The 18,055-nt window shown below is 38.8% G+C and overlaps 1 protein-coding gene across 2 annotated transcripts in view; it reads left to right on the top strand.

The window, feature by feature from the left end:
* KHDRBS3 (KH RNA binding domain containing, signal transduction associated 3) overlaps positions 1 to 18,055 on the top strand; it is a 203,583-nt gene that overhangs the window by 134,187 nt on the left and 51,341 nt on the right. For both annotated transcript variants that reach the window (XM_045007790.1, XR_006577443.1), the window contains exon 6: positions 5,889 to 6,081. In XM_045007790.1, coding sequence (XP_044863725.1) covers positions 5,889 to 6,081 — 193 coding nt within the window. The remainder of the gene's footprint in view (positions 1 to 5,888; positions 6,082 to 18,055) is intronic.

Genomic DNA, 18,055 nt, shown 5'->3' with positions numbered 1-18,055 from the left:
GTTTGCCCATGGTCAAAGAGATGGATAGGAGAATGATCTCTGCAGCAGGATACTGAATTGATGTGAGTGCAGCAAGATTACATTTGTCACAGCCAGAGAAAATGATGTTAAAGTAATCAAGATTTGAGATGATGAGAGCCTGGACAAGAATTTAAAAGTGTGTGGGTGGATAAGAAAATTTGTATCTTAGAGATGTTATGCAGAAGCCATCTGCAAAATTGAGATATAGTCTAGATGTGAAGAACAGAAGAACAGTCATACTTGGTCAGACCAAAGGTCCCTCTAGCCCAGTATCCTGTCTTCTGACAGTGGCCAATGCCAGGTGCCCCAGAGGGAATGAACAGAACAGGTAATCACTGAGTGGTCCATCCCCCATTGCCCATTCCCAATGCTCCTCTGCCATGTACATTGGCCAAACTGGACAGTCTCTATGCTAAAGAATAAATGAACACAAATCTGACATCAGGAATTATAACATTCAGTATCCAGTTGGAGAACACTTCAGTCTCTCTGGACACTCAATAACCAACTTAAAAGTGGCAATTCTTCAACAACAAAAACTTCAAAAACAGACTCCAGTGAGAAACTGCAGATCTGTAATTAATTTAAAACTAGACACCATCAAATTAGGCCTGAATGAAGACTGAGAGTGGATTGGTCACTACAAAAACTAATTTCCCCCTGCTGATACTGACACCTTCTTGTCAACTGTTTGAAATGGTCCAACTTGTTTACATTGGCCTCATTAGCACTACCGTGATTTCCATCCCTTCTTGTCAACTGTTGAGAATAACCCACTTCCACCTTAAATGAATTGGCTCATTAGCACTGACACCCCCCCACTTGGTAAGGCAACTCCCATCTTTTCATATGCTGTGTATTTATACCTCCCTGCTATATTTTCCACTTCATGCATCTGATGAAGTGGGTTTTAGCCCGTGGAAACTTATGCCCAGATAAATTTGTTAATCTTTAAGGTGCCACAAGGACTTCTCGTTATAGAGGCTAGAGACACCATCCCTGCCCATCCTGGCCAACAGCCATTGATGGGACTATCCTCCATGAATTTATCTAGTTCTTTTTTGAACCCTGTTATAGTCTTGGCCTTCACAACATCCTCAGGAAAAGAGTTCCACAGGTTGGCTGACCTAGAGAGAGGTCTGAGTCAAAGATGATATTCAGATTACGTGCCTGACTGACAGGCACGATGGTAGTATTTCAACAGTGATCAAGAAAGGAAACAGAGGGGAAAAGAGAGGGAAGATTAAGAGCTCTGTTTTAGCCATATTGAACTTGAACTGATGGCTAGGCCTCTGCAAGAAGATAACAGAGAGACAGGCCAAGATTTTAGTTTTCAGAGAATCATAGAAGATTAGGTTTGGAAGAGACCACAGGAGGTCATCTAATCCAACCCCTGCTCAAAGCAGGACCAACCCCAACTAAATCATTCCAGCAAGGGCTTTGTCAAGACGGGCCTTAAAAACCTCTAAGGAGGTTTTTCCACCACCTCCCTAGGTAACCCATTCCAGTGCTTCACTACCCTGCTAGTGAAATAGTTTTTCCGAATATTCAACCCAGACCTCCCCTACTGAAACTTGAGACCATTGCTCCTTGTTCTGTCATCTGCCACCACTAAGAACAGCCTAGCTCCATCCTCTTTGGAACCTCCCTTCAAGTAGTTGAAGGTTGCTATCAAATCTCCCCTCACTCATCTCTTCTACAGACTAAGTAAGCCAAGTTCCCTTAACTTCTCCTCGTAAGTCATGTGCCCCAGTCCCCTAATCATTTTCATTGCCCTCTGCTGGACTCTCTCCAGTTTATCCACATTCTTTCTTATCCACATCCACATCCTTCCCAAAACTGGACTCAATACTCCAGGTGTGGCCTCACCAGTGCTGAATAGAGGGGAATAATCACTTCCCTCGATTTGCTAACAGTGCTCCTACTAATGCAGCCTGATATGCTGTTAGCCTTCTCGGCAACAAGGGCATACTGTTGACTCATGTCCAGCTTCTCATCCACTGTAATCCCCAGGTCCTTTTCTTGCTAAGTGACAATTCTGCAGAAAAGGAGGGGATTACAGTGGACAAGAAACTGGATATGAGTCAACAATGTTTTTAGAGTTATAGTTTTTAGAGACAGGCTTGGAGTAGAGAATTAGATCTGTGAGTCATCAGCATAGCGATGGTAGTTGAATTTGTGTTTGCGGATGAGATTACCCAAGAAAAAGGTGTAGAGGGAGAGTTGGAGGAAGGGGACAAAGACCTGTAGAACCCCCATTAAAAATTGGTAGGGAGGATGGAGAGAATCCTCCAAAGGGCATGCTGACATGCTTCTTCGACCATGGGATGCCGTTCTGTGAAGAAGTTCTGCTGGGAAGAGATTGGGCCCACCTCACCAAGAAGAGGAAGAACATTTTTGCGCACCAGCTAGCCAACATAATGAAGAGGGCTTTAAACTAGGTTCAGTTGGGGTAGGTGACAAAAGCCTGCAGATTAGTATAAAAAATTATCTTAAGAGGGTTAGATGCGGGGGTGGGGATTACAATAGGGTTGAAGGGAGAACAAGAAGGCAATGAGTGGGAGAATCTGATTAATGTTTTAGATGCCTATATACAAATGCAAGGAGTATGGGGAATAAACAGGAAGAACTTGATGGATTAGTACATAAGCTAAATTATGATTTAATTGTCATTGCAGAGACTTGGGCTATGGCTACATTAGCGCTTCAAAGCGCTGCCGCGGCAGCGCTCCCACGGCAGCGCTTTGAAGCGCTAAGTGTAGTCAAAGCCCCAGCGCTGGGAGAAAGCTCTCCCAGCGCTGTCCGTACTCCAGCTCCCTGTGGGGAATAACGGACAGCGCTGGGAGCCGCGCTCCCAGCGCTGGGGCTTTGACTACACTGGCGCTTTGTAGCGCCGCAATTTGCAGCGCTGCAGAGGGTGTTTTTTCACACCCTGCTGCAGCGCTGCAAATTTGCAAGTGTAGCCATACCCTTGGTGAGATAAGTCTCATGACTGGAGTATTTATATAGAGGGGTATGGCTAGTTCAGAAAGGACAGTCAGGGGAAAAAGGGAGGAGTGGTTGCATTATACATAAAGAATAGATACACTTCTCCAGAGGTCCACAAGGGGATGAGTGACAGACCAGTTGAGAGTCTCTGGGTAAAGATAAAAGGGTTAAAAATAGGAGTGAAGTCATGGTTTGGGGGTCTGCTCTAGACCACCAGATCAGGAAGGCAAGTGGATGAGGCATTTGTAACAACTGTAGAATTTGGTCAGTTAATAAACTTTTTAAATAGTTTACTTTCTCATCAAAGAATCCTGTAGGGGTTTTTTTTCCTCTCCCCATCCACCACCTCCACTTCCCTGCATGTATCTGCCTGGTCTCTTGCACTCCTGAGTACTTCTCTCTCCTGAACTACATCATTAAGGAAACTTCTGGCTCTGGCACTGCAGCTGGCTCTTGGTCTATATCTGCTGATATCTCCTGGCACTGACCCTGCTGGTGAGCTCAAGCTCTTCTCCCTTTCTTTGCATCCTTTAGTGGAAAGTGCTAGGTTTGCTTTTTCTCCTTTAATGCCACTTCTGCAGGTAGTCAGACACATCACTGCAAACCCTGTAGAAGCAGCTATAAAGCAGGAGCTTCAGCTAGCAGCTTGTGACCAGTAAGTACTCAGTAGGCCACACAAGTTACTCATACTGTTCATTGTATTGTTCAAAATGTTTTGCCCTTTGCTATCCTGATGAATTATTATTATGAGTAATTTCATATGTATCTACTCTGATTATGATCAAACTTTGCACTATGATCAAACAGCCAGTGCCACAATTTTTCATACATTAATATATTCAGCAGTGATGTAAGGCAATATTAAAACAATTGTACAGATAAGAAACGTGAGGTGCAGAGTGGTTCTGTTGTTTAATCAAGGTTACACATGAAGTGTGTATAGATCCCAGATCACCAATATGTTATCCACAAGACAAGCCTGGCCCTCCTTATTTTATATCATATCAGATGAGTCTAAACCTTTCTGCCCAAGTCAGGCTTGTCTAGAATCTATTCTCTCTAATAGCCAGGTTGTAATTGCAAGGGTCACTCTTGCTTCTCTACTTCTTTTGGATGAATTACAGAGTATATTTATCTCTCTGATAGAGAATGGAGTGTATTGTTTTGTTGATGTTACTCTAGATGTATTACAAGATGTGGGCAGTAGAGTGAATCAGAATACCAAGTGCACATTTTAAATCCTTTCTGTGGAAGAAATAAGATGTTTGTCTAGGTCTTTCTGCTAGCATTTCAAAGGTCATCCATCAGCGATTTTAATACACAAACTAAGCAAAGAAGGTAATAGTTTGTAAGCTAACCGCTATCTTTTTTTTTTTTTACATTTAAGAGACATACAGATTTTTATATAGGTTTTTCCTCATTTTTTTTTTGCTCTTGTATCATATCCTCAAATATAAATCCTATAGAGTAAGAAAAGGAGTTTGACTAAAGCTTTGTGTGTAGACTAAGTACTTCTGAAGAATTGACTTGCTATCTGTATTTCACACCTATTGATTGTTTATCCAGCACATCATAACATCTTTACCTTCAGCAACTACGCTTTTCTGTTGGATTTTATCCTACAATGGAGAAGGGTTTATTTGCCACAGAAGTGCAGCTTCTGTGTCAGCAGCTACACTTCTGTGACAAAGATCTGGGTAACTTCTCCCCACCCTCATTCACTCCACTTGAACAATTAAAAACATGCCAGACACTAAATCACAAAAGCAAGGAAATGAAAAGATAAGTCACCAAGCAATACAAAGCTGTACTCCTCCACACATCAGCAAACATCTTACCACTACCATAAACCACATACGTGGGTAAGTGTATTCTCTAATGTAACCACTTCTTACCCCAAAGGCTTTATAGGTTAAAACCAGCACCTTGAATACCACCTGAATTTTATATAGCAATCTTATAAAACTCTTGAAGTAGGGATGTTATATGCTCCCTGCTTGAAGCACTGATAATCAAGTAGGTGGCTGTGTTTTGCAAGTTTAATGTGTTTCTATAGCTCTCATCACAGAACAAGTGTACAGCTATGGCTACATCTTTTTAATGTAGTTTCCATAGGGCCAGAAAGGGAAGAAAATCAACTGCTGTCCCCACCTAGTCTCTTCTTTCAACATGTTCCATGAACCATGCAGAGAAGTGGATATTAGAAAACACTATTCCACTAGGAGGGTGGTGAAGCACTGGAATGGGTTACCTAGGTAGGTGCTGGAATCTCCATCCTTAGAGGTTTTTAAGGCCATGCTTGACAAAGCCTTGGCTGGGATGATTTAGTTGGGTTTGGTCCTGCTTTGAGCAAGGGATTGGACTAGATGACCTCCTGAGGTCTCTTCCAACCCTAATATTCTATGATTCTAAGTCTTTACGGGGTCTGAAGGGAGATGGGTCTGATTTCTCTGTGCATGGATCTAAGGGACATGATGTAATCAATAATAGCTTCAAGATAATCCTTTATTTCTTGGGATGGTATTTCCACATCTCAAGTTAAATTTGTTGTGCAATTGACTGATTATTATAATTTCACTAGGAGGCTTCCACGTACACTATCAGCAGAAACCTTCACAAGACATTAGTGAAAAATCACCTACATGCAACTTGTGCCTTTGGTAGTACTGTCATACTAAGCGTAACTGAATCAAAATGTGAAATACAAATGCCAAACTCTAAATCGCTCTTTTGTAAAGAAACATTCTTTAAACATTCTTCTTAGCGAGCTGTAGCAGTGATCACTGGAGCAAAATTGACAAGTTACTGGGAAAAACCTTGCAGAGGGAAGACCAAGAGTAAGAATACAGTATTTAATAATAATATCTTCTTGTTCATAGGGGCCGTGGAGGAGTGCCACCCCCACCAGCAGGTGTACCAAGAGGGGCACCAGCTCCCAGGGGAGTACCTTCCAGTAGAGGTCCAGTCAGTCGTGGTCGTGGACTTCTAGCCCCCCGAGCAAGAGGAGTACCTCTACCTGCAGGCTACCGGCCTCTGCCACCACCTCCAGCGCAGGAGACATATGGAGAATATGTAAGTGAAACCTTTCACCTACTTGTTGGTACTACCAAGCATAATCTTCATTATTCTAGTAACAGAAGATTGTGACTGTCATTTTAGAATTCAGTAGAACGTCTTTAATCTGCACTTTACTGAACCCCACACCTGAAATGTGCATCAGATTTGGTGGTCTCTCAGCACTTTTACAAAGATTTAACAGTATACTGGATATCATATTCTTAAATTTTAGTATCTTTACAAAATACTGTATTACACTTTTCTATCATACCTTAAGATATAAATAAATCTAACCTGCAGTTGACAAATGAATAAAGTTATTCTTTTAATGAATTATCCATTTTTTTCTTGTTTTACTAACCTATAACACTCAAAACTATGTAATGGGTCAGTTGTCTAGTTGTGAGTGTGAATTAATGAAGTTCTACTTAATAAGTTTAAGAAAAATGTTAAATTTTAGGTTCCAATGCAAGTGGTTTAAAAACCATGCAGTCAGCCATATACTTCTTTTTCCTTATTTATAGGAATCAGGTTGTGTTATGTTTAAGCAGTTGAAAAAACTTCCATATGTTGAAAATATAATATAAAAGTCTTATGAGAGATTTAAAAGAATTCTGGCTCTTGAAAGCTGAGTTATAAGTCTCACATGTTCTATGAGAAAATAATGTTTTAATTTGTTTAGAGTATAGGCATTAAACATTTTAAATAAAAGATAGATGTTTGAGTTCAGGCATATTCTAAATTAGTTTATTTTTAATGTAGTATTCAACAGGTGCATGGCAAAGACTGTTAAAGAACAAACTTAATTTTGACTAAATACACAAAGCTAATGGTTTGAAAAAAATAGCTCATTAATTCATTAATTGTACAAATAAAAATGGGTTCAGTATTAAAGACATTAGAGAAATTTGCAGGTAGATAGGTCAAGGGATTTTTGTTTGTTTGTTTATGAAAAGCTTTGGCACTCTGATGATATATTAGGTGATATCTGAGTTCAGGCCTACAGACTGGTCTGAGGATGTGAGTGTTTTATATCTCACAAGTGACCGCTCTGTAGTGGGAGTCTCATGTGGTCTTCCTTTGCCAGAAACAGCATATCTGATGGATTAGATCTTCAGTCTATATCACCCTTGCCCCTCTTTTCCTCCATCCCCCACCAAAAAGAAACCCACTTTCCTTTATATCATATAATCATAAATATGTGCCTGTAGTTTCTTGTAATTTTCTTAGGCCTGTGTAAAGAAAGAGAGTTGAATGTAGGCATTGGTTTAGTATCAATTGAGTGATCAACAAAAAGGATTCTTAATAGGTTAATATAGTTAATTAGCCCATATGACAAAGTATGTCCTGTTGCCATACCTGATAACACCTAACTGAAGATCGATTGTGTCAAGGTGAGCAATGCATCCAGTAACTTATAATGTCTTTTAAATGTTCCTCATTAAATCTGTTCTCACAAACTATTCCCAAGGCATACTCTTCATTGCTGTTGGGCAATATATGTTAAAAAATAAATTGGTGTTTGTTAATTAATACATACCTATTGCCTTTATCTGTAGCTGCATGTAGTATGGTAATGATTGGTAGGCTTGTCAGTATACTGAGGTACACCTAGCTTTGAAAAGAGAATTCTTAGAAAACAATAACAAAGAAAATGAATAAGACACAAAGTAACTTTTAAATGAAATGTTCTCCAATACTATATCATTTGTCTTACAATAGAAAATGTTTGCGCTAGAATGGAAACACCATTTAAAACCATATTTTATACAATAGAGCCTGCTGTTTCATTTTTAACATTACAATATATCCCCAGACATAAACTGTGCTGTGATGAAGTTACAGTTGATTACATATCTGTAGCTCCAGGGTAAAAACATTAGAGAACTGTTCTGTTATGCCAAAACCACGATTTACACACCCAGGAACTTCAGCATTAAAAATAAACTTAAAAGAAATGAAAACATATTAAGGAATAGAAATGCACAGTTAAGGCGCTCAAACAGCCTTAACTCTGTCATGTAGTGACACCATGCAATATAGTTGCAATTATGATTAGTACATTTTAGTGTTTGTAGTCCAATATTAGGTTAAATTGAAGATGCATCACTTTTTTTTCCTCTCGGTGTTAGAGCAGATAGAAGTAAAGGTTGGTGTTCCTTAACTGTGCATTTTACACCTGACTTTAAATTGCTAATGTTTCTTTTTGAGATAATTACAACATCCCTGTAATTTATTAACTGTTATATACTTAACCTTAACTCCATCATCTTCAAGTAATAGTCCACGTGGATTCTGCTTCTGGGTGCATATGCCCCATGTGTGAGATTAGATTCTTTAGACCAGTGATATCTGTTGGGACTGTGCCTAGGGCCTAGGTGCCCCACCATAGGACATAAAAAACAGCAGGCCCAGTCATCCCTTGGTTCCTTCTTATTGCCTGTGGCAATGAGATATAACTCCTGCAATGTCTGATTGTCCTCAGTCCACCAGGTTTCTGTGATGACTATTATATCAATATCCTCCTTTGTCATGAGGCACTCTAGTTCACCCATCTTAATTATTTAGACTTCTAGCATTTATGTACAAGCACTTTAAAAACTTGTCACTGTTTATTTGTCTGCCCTTTTCTGACGTGTCCAATTCTTTTTTATGTGAATGTTTCTCCTCTGATCTGGCCCTTACATTATCCTCTTCCATCCTCTCCTCCTGACTAAAGCCTAGATAATCTCTATCAACAGACTCTCTTCTAAGAGAAGTCTCTGTCTGATCCACATGCTCCTCTGCGGCAGTCGGCTTTCCCCCATCTGCTAGTTTAAAAACTGCTCTGCAACCTTTTTAATGTTAAGTGCTAGCATCTGAATAGTGGGTGGGGAAAGTCAGATATGTTCCCCTATCAGGAATAGTATAGATTTGGAGCAGCATAAGGGTGAGAAATCGGATGTCCTCATTTATATTGAAAGTTAGTAACACCCTAGAGTAGGCTGAACTGGATGGCCCCAACCCCTTATAGTGAAGATATGAACAGTCTACTGCTACAGATGATTGTGAATATTATACTAGCTGTGCTGGGAAGGGAGGATGGCTGTGCTCTTGCAGTCCTTACAAGATTTTTTGTAATACACACACACCATCACCTGGGGTTGGAGATCTACAAGATGTGGATGGGAAGAAGGTCATTTCTTTTGGATGTTCAAGGAGCTTCTAGGAACTGGGACAGTGCGTAACTGCCACTATCTCAAGGATGTGTTATATAAAGGGTCAGTTTTTAAGGGAAGGAGCTTGTGTATGTTACCAGAGGATAAGAGATCAGTTACTCAAAGCAGTTATGTAACTTGCAAAGAATTTTTTTTTAAGTGCATTATGTCCTTTTTCTTCTTGATGCAGAAAGAGGCCTAATAGGTTTGATTGAGTTTTAGGATTTTTCTGTTTGCTTTCTTTCTGAGAAATATCAAGGATGACAATTCTGGTATCTCTTGGTTTTGCGACAAGGCCTCGGGGTATGGCTCTCCTATGATTAAAAAAAAACATGGCACCGAGTGACAGGACCCAGGTCAGCTGACTCAGGCTTGCGAGGTCCAGGGTGTAGAGCTATAAAATTGCAGTGTATATGTTCAGGCTTGGGCTGGACCCCATCCTCTAAGACCCTCCCTTCTGAATCTCAGAGCCCGGGCTCCAGCCCAAGCCCAAACGTCTGCACTGCAATTTTTAGACCCGCAGCCCAAGCCCTGCTAGCCCAAGTCAGCTGACCCTGGGCTCTGAGATATGGTGCTACATTTTTTTTTAAATTCAGTGTAGATGTACTCTGAGACTTTCTCACCCTGCTACAATTTTGTTACACTTTAGCCTGAGCCGTGCAAGCCTGAGTCAGATAACCCAGGCTAACTGTGGCCATGCCTGTGGGTCTTCTATTGCAGTGTAGACATACCCAGGGAGGACAAAAGACAGGTTATTCGTGAGTTTTTGAACAGCTTATGAGAAGGGGTGAAAGAGATGGATTTTGAAGTAAAAGCTTATTTTATCCAGAATACTACGCCATTCTAGGTACACTTGGTGCTAGGGGGCTGGACTAGATGGTCTCTTGAGATTCCTTCCAACCTTACATTTCTGTGATTCTATAAACTCCTCTAGATAGTTGTTTTTTCTCAAAAAAGGAAATTTACAATGAAATAGTGTGTATGAGCAAATTCCAGGCAAAGATTGTTTTCAGCCCAGTGAGGGCCTTGTAGCACACAATGTAGGGCAGCTGGTTGTGGATGAGGATTTCATTTCTAATCTTAGTTGTTTGTGATTGTCTGCTGTTTCTTCACATACAATTCAGTCATAGAGAAGTGGTATTCTGTTAAGTGTACTTAATATGCAACTGATTGACAAGCTTAAAAGTGGATTCGATTTGGATTCCTTACCAGGTGGTATAAACCTCAGTGCGACCTCTCTACTGGCTCAGTCAGAGAGTAATAATTTCAATTTACCTGTCAAATAGGTGGCCTTGAATATTGCGTTTTAAGTGCTGGCTTAGTGGTTGTACATGGTTTCATACTACTAAATTGATTTATTGATGTATATGGCCTCCAGTCTGTTTAAGACTTGCATCTTTAGGAGGTACAGTGTTACAGAAAAGCAATCTGTGCACTTTCCTATAACTACAATCAAAACATGTCCTGTTCATGATTTCTTAACTGGAGGATGGCAAAAGACTTTTTCTGGAACACTGCTTCAATTAGTAAGTTAGAGTAGCCTCTTTCCAAGCCAGTTAATAATGATGTTTATGCTTGTTTACTGAGGAAAAGAATATTCTCCTGAACATTGAGCCAAATTAGGCTGACAAAAAAACAAGACATTATGTGTGTGTGCATGTGTTTGTGTGCACACGTGATTTAGTAAACTGACTTTATTCCATTATAATAAGAAACAGTAATTATTTCTAATAAGTAGCTAATGGAATGGAGATGATTTCATATTTTTCTAGACTTCTCTCAATAAGCAGAAGATAGATATTTTGTAGCAATATACCTATAACTCGTTGTTTTCATACCGTTTAGTTTTCTCTGAAACAATGACTGCGGTTACAGAAATAAACTTCCATGTTTACCATAATTTATTTTCTTATAAATATTCAGAGTTTTACTACCTTTTTTGCCATTATCCCCTTACCACAATATTTAAAGATTTTCTAAACTTCTTCACTAATAATTTGCAAGGGACTATACCCAAGTGCCATTGTTTTGAGAATAGATTTTAAATGTTACTGATGTTCTGATTGATAGAATTTTGTAAATGATTTATTCCAAATGAAATATTTGACTTCAAGAATTATATAAAGACTTTATATAATGATTGCATGGCAAGTGACTATTTTAATCACTGCTCATATGTGTTGAAATGGGCAGGATATACATTCAAGATAATGTTTTGTTTTTAGATAAGTGGTAATTACGGATTGGGTTTTGAATTTAAACTTAGAACCAGTGGTTCATGAGCGTAGGGAAATTCTGCACTGTAAACCAGAGAATCCCAGAAGTCCTGCCATCCACAGTCAGAGTGTTGTAATTTTATCTGAAATGTAGTCTTTCTTTGGGAAGCCAATGATTAGTTCTAAGGGTTCCTTCCAATCTGTGAGAATTAGTGACAGAGCTTTAATTATGTGTCTGGCTATTTTATTGATGCTTTTTGTGTTAGCCTTCAGACAAGGTTTGCGCTGATGGCAGATTTTCCTAATGCAGTGCCTAATTGCATAATTTCTGACAGTTAACTAATCTCTAAGATGCTTCAATTAGCTTGGTTTCCTAATAGGAAATTTAATTAAGATGGAGAGTATACTAGATAGAGGTTTAGGGATCCTTTCTAATTTTAAATAAAAGGTAATATTTCTACAAATCCTTTGAACTATTTTACAATTCTGGGCCAAGGTGTTTTTTTTTTTTAAGTGCCTGAAGTTAGGTTCCTATGTCCATATTTAGGCACCTAAATAAGTGACCTGATTTTCAGAATTGCTGACTCTTCAGCAGTTTCCATTAATGTAAATGTAAGCATTCCCCATTTTAAAGTAACTTGCATTAAAATTATTATAAGAACATTGTTTTCATGCAGTTTTGTTTAGCCTCATTCTCATTGGCCAGCCGAACATTGGTAGTTTTCTGATTCAATCACAACAGAGTTCTAACCAGGTTTTTATTGTACAGGATTTTCAAATTTAGTCTCCTGGAAAAGACGTTGACCTGCCTGTGTTTCCATGAGGAGGAGGTTATCTCAATCACATTGATTTTTTGTTCCTCCAGTTCTGCCTCTTTCCACGTGAATGAACACTGTAACCCCCAGTCTTCTTCCTGTCTTATTACAGCATGTAGTGTGGCAAGAAGTTAGTTCAGCAACTGCAATTATTTTTAGGCCTACATTTTTGCTTCTCAGCTCAAAATGAGTTTAGACCAATGAAAAAAGGCTTACCAATTACTAGCTCCATACTTCACTGTTCACAGTATGAGCAGCCCCCACTCCCACAGCAGTAGTTCTCAGCAAATCCCTTAATGTCAGCTCCTACAATAGTACTGTAGACTCGGTGCTCTGGGATTGCAGCATACAGAGTAGCCCATGAGACCTAGCGGCAGACCTCAGAGAAGGAGATATAGATTCAGTGAATGGTATGAGAAACTAGACCTTGGGACTGGTAAAGGATTTCAGACTCCCTCTCTCTTGTATGTCATACTCTGTTAGTTCTAAATGTGCTATCTGGCTGCCTACAGAATGCTGGAGGCCCTACTCTGCCAAATATCATCTCCTCAGATCACCCGTTGAGCAGGAGATTCCCACTTCTTCAATAGACCATTTTTTCTGTGGCATCCAATGTACTTTTTGCCATGGTCCCCCAGTAGACATCGCAGATGTGTAGGCTGTGGTTCTGATACCTTTGGCCTGTCTCTCCTCTCTTGACCTTTCTCAGAGTGTAAACTAAATTCATATTTGGGCCAGGAAAATAGGATTTTTAAAACCTCCCCATACAGTTTCTCAGGAGGACTTAGGCTACCTTATTAAACTCTTATTTTTGGCCATGAAGTTGAGTAAGCCCAAAGAAAAGTTGGATTTTTAAGGACGGGAACATGTCTGTGTGAGTAAAGTCCAAGGAAAAGCTTTACTTCTTCATCTGTTTGTATAGAAACTCATGACTGCCAGTGCTATTTTGCATTTTTTAAATTGATTCACCTAAAAAACAATAACAACCACCTTCAAACCATATTAACTTCTCATCCAGCTTTTCCAGCAAATGGCTTGGTGTTCTCCGCCCCCAAAAAAGTACATTCTGTATTTATGGTATGGACACACATCCTTCTCTTTAGTCTAATATTTCCCTCAGTGTCCAAATGAATAGAGAAGTAATGGGTGTTCTTTGACCTCAAGATGGCTCAGTTTACAATGCTTGCCCACTGCTATATTTCTCAATAAGCCATTTTTTGGCTTACAGAGGTAAAGCTGGAGAAAAAACACTTTATGTTTCTCTCCCTAAGTCAGTCAAGAAAAGTTTTATTTATTACCTACATTCCAATCAAAAGTGTACTAGACTAGAGGTGGAAAAAAGAGACATGAAATCTGCAATAAAGAGCCTACGATCTAAGTGTATTTTGGCCACTAATACCCTTAATGATGTGACTCAAGTTCACCTTAGATTCTGGCCAACATCCTTAATAGTTTTGCAGTTGCATGAAGTGCTCTCTGGGTTAAACTTTAAAAATCATAGAAATATAGGGCTGGAAGGGACCTCAAGAGGTCATCAAGTGCAGCCCCCTGCACTGAGGCAGCACCAAGTTAACCTAGACTACCCATCCCTGACAAGTGTTTGTCCAAATTGTTCTTAAAAACCCTGAATGATGGACATTCCATGACCTTCCTTGGAAGCCTGTTCCACAACTAATATACCTTTATATTTAGAAAGATTTTCCCAATATCTAACCTCAATTTCCCTTGCTGCAGATTAATCCCACTACTTCTTATTCTGTCTTCAGTGGACATGGAAACAATTAATCACCATTTTCTTTATAACAGCCCTTAACATTTTTGAAGAATGTTATCAGCTCCCCCCTCAGTCTTCTTTTCTGAAGACTAAACTTACCCAGTTTTTTTCAACCTTTCCTTACTGGTCAGGTTTTCTAAACCTTTTATCATTTTTGTTGCTCTCCTCTAGACTCTTTCCAATTTGTCCACGTCCTTCCTAAATTGTGATGCCCAAAATTGGACACAGTACTCCAGCTGAGGCCTCACCAGTGCTGAAGTAGAGCAGGACAGTTGCTTCCCATGTCTTACATACGACACTCCTGTTAATACACCCTGGGATAATATTAGCCTTTTTCACAGCTGCATCACTCTGTTGACTTATATTCAGTTTGTGATCCATTGTAACTCCCACTTCCTTTTCAGCAATACTACAGCCTAGCCAGTTATCCCCCATTTTGTTGTTGTGCATTTGAGTTTTCCTTCCTAAAAGTGAAGCACTTTGCACTAGAATTTTATATTGTTGATTTAAGACCAATTCTCTAATTTTCAAGGTTGTTTTGAATTCTAATCCTCGCCTCCAAAGTGTATACAACCCCTGCTAGCTTGGTGTCATCCACTAGTTTTATAAGCATACTCTCTACTCCACTATCCAAGTCATTAATGAAAATATTGAGTAGTATCAGACCCATGACTGACGCCTGCAGGACCCTACTAGTTACGCCCTCTCAGTTTGACAGTGTGCCATTGGTAACTCCTCTTTCAACTATTAGTGACCCACCTTATAGTAATTACATCTAGACCACATTCCCCTACTTTGCTTATGAGAAAATGTTCATTTCTTCCCTTCAAGGCTCCTACATTTCCAAGGGTGTGCTTAATTCTACCCACAGATTTGTCTGTGAAGTCCTCTCTCCATTTACAAGATTTCCAATCTGTGCACCTCAAGTTATCTCAACCACAATGTCTTATCTAAAAGAAGGCATAGTTCTCAGCATTTCATGGTAAAGCACTGGCTGAAGTATTCATTTCAGGAGAACACCCATTCCTTTAATAAACCAGGCAACAACCTCAGATCTGTCTAGCTGTAATGCTTTCTGACATCCTGGGGTTGGCCCTTACATAATTTGTGGAGTTGGATTGGAAAGGAATTGATTCCTTACACACCCCAGGAACTTTCATCACTCCAAAACAAAACAAAAGTTCTTTTGCGGAAAGCGAGCAGCTGCTTTTGCATTCTTTCTCCCTTCTCTTTTCCCTGTGCTCCTGTATTCATTCTCTCCCAAACACTTGTGCCCCCTCCTTAAGAAAAGAGCCAGTTATTGATCTACCATTGCCCACATTTCAAAAGTTAAGGCTATCATTTCTTTTCCCCAAGATCAGCAGGGTCACAGAGTGCACTGAAATTACTTCATCATAAGGAAGAAGTTGAGGAGCGCTACTCTCTTCTGGATTTAAAATGGTGCAGCTAGTTTGTGAAACAACAGAAGTTTTGGATGAGATTCCCTCCACCACACTATTAGCCACTGACTCAGAGGAATCACTTGATGTTTATAGAGTTGAATGGTGCTTATTTATACATCTTTGTTGCTTGAACCCATTAGAAAAAATTATTCTTTGCAATGGACAGTTGCTGTTACCAATACCACTTCCTGACCTTTGTTCTTGCCTCAACTACAAGTACATTGGCCAACTGGCTAATATAAGTCAGTTCCAAAGAAATGGATATTAAGTATGCTTCAGAGATGTCTTATGTGAGAAGAGCTGCCTGGTCTCATCTCAGAAAATCTCCCATCTTGGAATTCTAAGATACTCTGCATGGAGAAGTGATTCTTTTACAGGAAATTATTCTAAAGATTGAAATTTACAGAAAACTAGCCAATAATCATTCTGTTACTTTTCCAGTTCATGGTTTGACATCCAAAATACACAAAAGTTTTTTAAGATGTTTGTACTACTTACAGATTAGTATTTACTTGTTTTGGGGATGTATGCAGTGCAGTACACTTTAAAATGATCTTCTGTTTATAGGAATAAAATTGGTGAAAGTAGATTTTCTAGGCTGGCCTGATAGACTAATGACAATTAGTGTGTGCACCACAGGTTAAGAACCACTGACTTAGAGGGTACAAGATGAGAGACTGTGATTCTTTGCCTCTGATATGGTGGGAGTAACTAGTGATTCTGAAGCAAACTCTCTGGCCGTTTCTGGAGTACCATTGATTGGCTCCAGAAGGAAACGTAACACCTTCCTTGGCTAGACAGAAAGGTATTGCATCTAGAGGGAGGCAAATGTAAGTTGGGAATATCATCTTCTTTGGGGCTCAGAGGGAACTCAAAACCACTTACTACTCAAAAATGGTTTCCATGCACCAAGTAAAAAAATATGGACTACGCTGAAGTTTCCTTAAGCAAATGCTTAAATTGTATGTATAAATAAACTCAATACAAAATTAACATGAAAGATAACATCTGTTATGAATATATTTTCTGTATATTATAATAAATGATTTAATATAACAACCCTCGTAAATAATACCTTCTTACAAAGAGAACTTTAAAGTATACAGATCTCTTGCAGCAAAGTTATCGCTTCAGTAGTTTTTTATTGTATAATGCAGCAAAATGGTGCTTACATATCTTTTATTTAAATTATTATGAAATTTTACAATAATGCAGGTTGCCAAATGGCAATGGGTGTTGCTCACTGATGTTATAAATATGATTAAAGGAGACTCTGTTTTGGAAACAAATGGTGGTCTAATTTTTCTATATATTCAAATTTGTGGAGATTTATCTAAAATTAAAACTATAAATTTACTTGCCAGATGGCCCAAGATATATATTCAGCATTTAAAAGCTCTCCTAACACAAAATACTAACACGAAGAAGTTAAATCTAATTAAGGGCAAGCTTTAAAACATACTTGAACCACCCATGCCAGATTGCTGTTTAAAGGGAATCATGGGTTGTAAGAGAATTTGTAGGATTTGAATATCTTACCTGCTGTTTTGGTGCTATAATCAATTCTGAGTAGTTCTTAGACATCTTCTATTTTTGTAGAATGAGTTATCTTGTTAGTTGGTTTTCAAGGTAATTTATTTGATAAATTTAAATACTAGGCTGTAAATGAAGAACTGGTGACACATTATCTAAATAGATTATGGAGAATGCAATGAAACAGGTTGTATGCTGTTAAACCAGAGAGGGGCTACCAATATGAAATGGGAAAAGCAATATTGATATTTCCATTAAGAAAGGAGGGTGTACTACTAACAATATAAAAGAGCTAAGAAACGCAGTATTACTGGTGTGAATGGAAGAACTGATAAGCAATAAGAAGTGACTGCTTCAATGAAAATATAGCCTGTAAGAAATCATGATACTGTAAAGCAGTAAAATTAAACTCTGCTCCAGACAACCTGGAAACGGTGAAGTGTTAAAACACAGGTTTATGGTGTGATTAAAATGTTCCATAGTGTTAAAAAGATTTGAATATTCAAGGTTCCAATAAGTAAGCATGATGAAGGTAGCATGAAGGCATTGGATGATTGTTCTGAAAACTATATTTCATTGATGGCATAATGGACAAAGCAGTACATAAAGGGATATTACTATCCGCAACTATTCCTTTAGAGAATAAACCTTAAGACAATTTTTCAACAAGAAATAATCCAAAGTACACAAAAAGTTAGAAATTTGAAGAACATTAATTATTTTGTGCTTTGGCCATCAGTCACCTGATCTGAATCCATTAGAAGGATATCCGACAACAACAAGGAACTGAGGCAGCTTTTTATGGACATATGGAAGGCACTGTTTTCTATTTGCAACTATCGTATGCAAAATAGTCCAAAGAAACTTTTGTGCATGATAAAATCATTTGGTGGACACAATATTTTGGAAAGAGAAAAAAACAATAGATTTTTTTCCCCCTAAGACTTTTTGTACACTTTTCAAAGTGACTGAAATCAGGTACCCAGTTTCATGACTTGAAAATTCTATTTAA

This window comes from Mauremys mutica, chromosome 2 (genome assembly GCF_020497125.1).
Source record: "Mauremys mutica isolate MM-2020 ecotype Southern chromosome 2, ASM2049712v1, whole genome shotgun sequence".
Lineage (NCBI taxonomy): Eukaryota > Metazoa > Chordata > Testudines > Geoemydidae > Mauremys > Mauremys mutica.
Note: the sequence above shows the minus strand (reverse complement) of the source record. Positions and strands in the feature narration are given on the sequence as shown.